At 56.6% G+C, this 6,421-nt stretch overlaps 1 protein-coding gene across 5 annotated transcripts in view; it reads left to right on the top strand.

The window, feature by feature from the left end:
- Positions 1 to 3,428: 3,428 nt before the first annotated feature.
- The window catches only part of LOC128843214 (phosphatidylinositol 3,4,5-trisphosphate 5-phosphatase 2-like), a 30,173-nt gene continuing 27,180 nt past the window's right edge, over positions 3,429 to 6,421 (top strand). For 3 of the 5 annotated variants that reach the window (XM_054039846.1, XM_054039843.1, XM_054039847.1), the window contains exons 1-2: positions 3,473 to 3,573; positions 5,281 to 5,891. In XM_054039846.1, the coding sequence (XP_053895821.1) occupies positions 5,755 to 5,891 (137 nt within the window). In that variant the 5' untranslated portion in view covers positions 3,473 to 3,573; positions 5,281 to 5,754. Of the gene's footprint in view, positions 3,574 to 5,280; positions 5,892 to 6,421 lie in introns of all 5 variants that reach the window. The other 2 variants (XM_054039844.1, XM_054039845.1) reach the window with 2 other exon arrangements.

The following is a 6,421-nucleotide window of genomic DNA, read 5'->3' as shown; positions in this document are numbered from 1 at the left end:
TGGGAATAGTCCTGGAGTAAAGGAGATTGCAGGGTCAGCGGAATTGCCCTCCACGGGCCGCAATTCAGGGGTAGGCCCAGAGCAAGGAGAAGGTGTGTTGGGGAAGGATGGGGCATGGCTGCTCTGAGCTGCTAAAGAGTTCCTTGGGGACCATTGCAGGCTGGGTCTGGTAAAGCTAACAGCAGAGGCTAAACCTGTCCCCAGCAGACCCAGGAACTGTGAAGGGGGTGCACAGCCACCTTTGCGCATCCTACATTCTGGACTACACCAGCTGCAGCTGAGATTCAAGGTCTCAGTCCCCAGCTTCCTTCACTCCTGGGCTTTCCAAGGTCCTCTAGCACAGGGCTCCCCACCCTGACCTCTTCAGCCCCCCCCCCCCCCCCCCAGCCTGCCCTCGGGGGACCAGGACATTCACTCATACTCCTCATTCAGCCCTAAGAACCTCTGCCTTGCTCACTACAGAAGACTGAGCAGATGAGTGCTGTCCAAGCCATAGTCCCTGTGGTTCTTGCAGTCACAGTAAAACGAAGCGCGGGAGGTACAGTCATCCTGTGCTGAAGGCACGTGTCAATTCTGCAGAGAAAAGGGCTGAGTAAGGGATCTAAAGAGGCTCAGAGGCAGAGCTGGCTTTATGATTTGTTGCATCCCATGTTGCTGGAGGGTCATAGGCCTTGGTTCTAAGGCAGAGGGGCACCTCTCCTGGCCTGAGACCTGGGCCCCTCCTCCTGCTGGGCCTTGGCTGTCACCCATCACCCTCTCTTTGCCCTTCCGGTCTCACCTTTCCACAGCCTCCCCAGTGACAGATGGTGGCTGTTGCTCATCTGTAATTAATTGAACTCTGTGCTGATAATCATCCTAACAAAACCCTAATTAGCTTCTCTCTCAGGAGCCAGTGGCCACAGCAGAGTACCTCCCTGCACCAGCACTGCGCACACGCGCGCACACACACACACACTGACTCCCTCTAACAGCCTATTTATAGCTGCGCTGACTGAAGCTCAGGATTTCTGGCTGGGAAGAGCCTATGAAGCTCTGGCGGTATTGCCGCTCTGCCCTGCCTACCTATTCCCATGAGCCGCACCATTCATTCTCACCCAAATTCCAGGAGGACCCCAAAGCCCTTCATTCACGTCTTCCCTCCCCACTCCCAGAGGATGGGGATGTGGTGCCATCATAAGTGTGATTACAGCCGATGCCAAACACATTGAGAATTTCTCTTCTCATGTGGACAGCCTCCCTTGGCACGTGTCCCAAGGGCAGAGTCACAGAGCAGTCCTTGTGGGAAGCTTGGCCCACTGACCAGGTCCTACCCCATGGGACCCTTGGAGGTCAGTCAGCAGAGCTGTTTGTTTCTGCTGTTTGCTCCAGGCAGAGCTTGCTGGGTTCTCCATTCCTTTTGGTGAGGTCGGTTTGTAGGGGAGGGGGCCATTCCCTATTTTCTCCTTTATTTTCCCATCTCCCTTGAAAGCCCCATGCTGGGCAGACCCACCCTTCTGGCTGGAAGGTGATCCCCTCAGGAACCCATCATTACTCCTGAGGTGGCTGAACCAGGCTCCTCTTGCTGGAGCTGAGCATAGAGCAAATTTTAACCATGGTTTTGCTCTGGTCTATATTTGCAGTTAAGCCGCACTAGCACCCATTCAGCTGAATGTTTTGCTGACACCTGGCAACAGCAAGAGGTAATTTTCCTAGTGTGAACACGAGGGGTTGATGAGGAATGCTCTAAAATAGACTCTGGGAATATATGCTTGAGTTTTTCACTGACTAAGGCTAAGCTCATGCCCCCAGTGCTTAATTTGTGCCAGGGCTTTCCAGGGCTGAGTCCCGGCACCTCTAGGCTTGGCAGTTCATAGCCCCAGCACCTCTGAGCTTGCTGCATCATTTATTAATGTAAAAAAATTGCTTGAATCCCAGCACCTCTTTCAGTACAACTTAAGCACTGCATGCCCCCTCTGTATTTGCTCCCTGAAAACATTTGATCCAATAAGTTTTACGTGCCTGGATGTTCATAGAAAGCAACTGGCCAAGTCACAGGCGTGAGTATTCATATCAGAAGTTCTCTTATGCTTATCTACTTACGGATCGGAAATAATACCACATGAATGCTCTAGCAATCAAAACTAACCAAGACACTGAAATCACAAATACTGAGTATTGCATGCTGCGATCAATCCACATAAGGCAACTATTCACCAAGTAAATGTGAATAATGAATCCATACGAGGGCAGTGCAGTCTGCTCCCAGATAACCCACTGTTCCACCAGTGGAAAAGGAGGCTCTGGTCATCGGCTACCACAGTGGCTGAAATCTGATGCTCACAATCTGTGAGTACATGAAGGGTGTCAACACCAAGGAAGGAATGTACTTATTTAGGGTGATACCAGGGGGTAAAATGAGGAGAAATAGGATGAAACAAAAGCCTGGTCAACACTTAAACTTTAGGCCGATATAGTTCCAGCATTCAGGGGTGTGAAAAATCCAATACTGTCTCTAGGGGGAGGGATAGTTCAGTGGTTTGAGCATTGGCCTACTAAACTCAGGATCATGAGTTCAATCTTTGAGGGGGCCACTTAGGGATCTGGGGCAAAATCTACTTGGGCCTGCTAGTGAAGGCAGGGGGCTGGACTCAATGACCTTTCAGAGTCCCTTCCAGCTCTATGAGATAGGAATATCTCCATATATTTATTTATTATATGCTGGGAGCGCTGTAGCTGTGCGGAGCTAAGCCACAGTGTAGACGTAGCTAGATTGATGAGAAAGTGCTTCTGTCAACCTAGCTACCACTGCTCGGGGAGGTGGTGTTCCTACGGCGATGTAAGAACCCCTTCCATTGCTGTAAGCTGCGTCTATGCAGTGGATTATGCTGCATAGCCACAGTGACCTAGATAAGCCGCTATAGTCCCCGTAGTGCAGACATGGCCAATGAAAAGAAAAGTGTAGACTGGTTGTGAGAAAACCTTTCAAGCCAGCAAGCTGTGGTGTGATCTCCCCAGGGCATGGGCTGGATGCCTCAGTGCCTGAGACCTTCTGAACTATGCAGAAGAAAGCATTTGACAATGTCCAACAGGAGACAACCCTGCCCTGGCTCCTGGGAGAGGAGCCGGGTGTTCCAATGGGCCGTGCCCGTTTCCATTGCTGACCCCGAGGATTCTGTGAAGCAAAGGCTAAGACACTGCCAGGACTCAGCAGCTGGCCCCCCGAGGGGCTCTCTGGCTGCCTCTCCCCACAGGGCTGGGGCTGCCTTGCAAACAGGGCTGCATCCTGAGCCACTGGAGCTGTGAGAATGGAGGCAGCATGTGAGTACTGCACCCACATGACTAATACTGGCTTCCTCTAGCAGAGCGGCTGCCGCTGCGCCTGCTGCAGAGTGACTGAACCTGGGGGAGGGGGAAGGAGGAGGCTGGTCCTGACAGCCTCGGAGGAGAGAAAAGTGGTGAGAAGAAGGAAGAGGAGCACAAGCGAGAGAACCAGACTGTGCGGAGAGGAGCCAGGCCCAGCTATAGCCAGGTGAAGGACGGAGGACCCATCCAGCAGGCAGGGTGATGCTGTTTTTCCTGCTCCACGGGACAGTGGTAAAAAGCCACGGGAGAAAGTTTTCCTGGGCCTGGGTGTTCCTGAGGGGAGGACTGTGGGGGCCTGGGCTAAGCATCCAAGCTTAGTCTGGGATGTGTCCGGCTTTGGTGCAGTAGCTAGGGGTCCCGCAGGGAGCTGCAGCAGGCTGGGGTGAATGCCTGGTGCAGTCGGGAGACATGGGCTCGGGGGGAAACTGAAATCATCAAGTGGACATTTAGCACGCAGCACAGCTACCAGCAGCTAGCGGGGCTCAGTCGGCTTTCCGAAGTGCACAGGACTAAGTTGCCTCAGGGAGTGACTGAGAGCCCCGCAGGCACAGGGGACAGGCTTCGTGTGCTCCGGAGAAATGGCCCAAGCTCTGGATGGGGCACATGTGTGAAGAGGTCATAAAATCCCTGTATGGAGGTTGCCTGGGTGTGTTCTGGCTAATGAAGTGAATGGGCCCTGTCCTTAGGCTGCTCTCTGGACAGACCCCAGGGAATCCCAGCATGGATACCCTTTGCCATGGGACCAGTCAGTCTGAGGGAACTCCCTCCCCTTCTGACTGTAGCACAGATCCTGCTCCCCAGGACTAGGGTTACCATATTCTGTACCTCCAAATGGAGGACACTCCACGGCCCCCGCCCCCGCCCCCAGCCCCGCCCATACCCCCTCCCCAACCCCGCCCCCTCCCCAAAGTCTCCGCCCCCTCCCCTGCTTCCCGCGAACATTTGATTCGCGGGAAGCCTGAAGCAGGTAAGGAGGGTGTGGGGGGGAGGAGGCGCAGCCCAGGCTAGCCCCCCCGGCGGCTCCAGCCTGGGTCGGCTCGGGCCCTGGGGTGCCGGACCCGGCCCACCACCCCCGGCCCGCCCAGCACTGCCGGACCCCGGCTCCCCGGCGGCCCGGCTCCCCGCGGGCCCGGCCGACCCGGCTCCCCGCGGGCCCGGCCGACCCGGCTCCCCGCCGGCCCGGCCGACCCGGCTCCCCGCCGGCCCGGCTCCCCGCGGGCCCGGCCAGCCCGGCTCCCCAGGGGCCCGGCCGGCCCGGCTCCCCGCCGGCCCGGCTCCCCGCCGGCCCGGCTCCCCGCGGGCCCGGCCGGCCCGGCTCCCCGCCGGCCCGGCTCCCCGCGGGCCCGGCCGACCCGGCTCCCCGCCGGCCCGGCTCCCCGCGGGCCCGGACGGCCCGGCTCCCCGCCGGCCCGGCTCCCCGCGGGCCCGGCCGGCCCGGCTCCCCGCCGGCCCGGCCGGCCCGGCTCCCAGCCCGGACCCCGGCCCGGCACCATGCCCCCGGCCCCGCACCGCCGGCCCCGGCCGAGCACCACCCAGCCCTCCCGATTTTCCCGGACATGCCCGGCTTTTGGGGATTTCCCCCCGGACGGGGATTTGAGCCCCCAAAAGCCGGACATGTCCGGGAAAATCCGGACGTATGGTAACCCTACCCAGGACAGTCCCAGGGAATCCCGGGCTGGAACTCAGCTCCCCCTTCTAAGCATCCCTATTAAAGGGAGATTGCTTTTATTGGACTCCTGTACAGAATGGGTCTCTTTGTCATCCTGTGATAGGGTCACATTCACTGCTGCAGAGATTGTTCAGGCTCTCACGGGGACCATAGGCCCCTAACCGAAGATCAGGCAGGGGCCTGGCAGCTCCCTGGGGTAGACGGTTACTGGAAGTCACTGCGGCAGAAGTGCGATTGCTAACTGGCCCCTTTGTCTTTACCTTCCCCAGCTCGTTCCCTCTCCTATCTGGCAGGCCCATCGGAATGATTTGAGATGAAGAGTGTACCAGCGTTCTGGACGATCAACTCTCCTCAGCAAACTTCAGCCCCATTTGGCTCTGCTTGGACCAAGTTAAATGTTCGTGGGGGTTCCGCCTGGCTCGGTTCGCATGGTTGTGCAGATCCAAGGCAGTGTCCCCTAATGGGCGGAACAGATGAATCAGAGACCACATGCAGGACATGCAGATTTGAAGCTGGCACAGCTGTGTTCTGATCTTCAGCCCCTAATTTATCCAAGGGCTGGGAGCCCTTCTCCCCTCAACAGCTCTTACTGCCTCTGTACTGAACCCTCTGGCTTGGACCCCATTAGTCTGGCCTGATCACTGACAGCAGGTGCTGATCCCAGAGCTTCTGTGGCAGCAGGATCCCTAGTGTGGACTTGCCTTTGGGGACAACTTTCGGTCCATGCCCAACTGGTGCAGAGAATGACAGCAGCAAGTTGGTATCACCGGGATATCAGTCGTGTTGTGGCTGAGGATTTGTTGGCCAAAGCTGGGAAGGATGGGTGCTTCCTGGTGCGAGACAGCGAGTCCGTGTCTGGGGCGTACGCCCTTTGCCTGCTGTAAGTGCCCATCTGACTTCTCATCTTTGTCTCTCTCTGTCCCTTTTCCTTTTTCAGGTTCTGACACCTGTCACTTACAAACCTGCTTGTTCTGCCAAAAGGCTTTGACCCTGAGGCCCAAATCCCCAGTGCCCAGACCCAGGGTGAGAAGCAGGCTGAACCTGGGTGAATGGTTCCTGGAGATATCTCTCTGCACCTCAGGCTGGTGCCAGCCTTTTTAATCCCCTTTGTCTCTGATGGTGCGCTAAGACTCCTTGGATCATTCTTGGAGAGGTCAATAGGAAATAATGACAAAGAGATGCCCTTTTCTAACTATGGGCCACCTGATCCTATGGTGTAAACATGCACACACACTCGCACATTGCTGTAAGAATCTGGCTATGGTGTCTCCAGGCTGCTCATTGTGGAAGTGACTAATAATATTGCTGAGCGCTGATAGCCTTCAAAGCCCTGCGCAGACATTAACCAAGTGGGTAAGGATTGTATCCCCAGATGAGGAAACTAGGCACAGTGAGGTGAAATGACTTGGC

This window comes from Malaclemys terrapin, chromosome 9 (assembly GCF_027887155.1).
Source record: "Malaclemys terrapin pileata isolate rMalTer1 chromosome 9, rMalTer1.hap1, whole genome shotgun sequence".
Classification (NCBI taxonomy): domain Eukaryota; kingdom Metazoa; phylum Chordata; order Testudines; family Emydidae; genus Malaclemys; species Malaclemys terrapin.
Note: the sequence above shows the minus strand (reverse complement) of the source record. Positions and strands in the feature narration are given on the sequence as shown.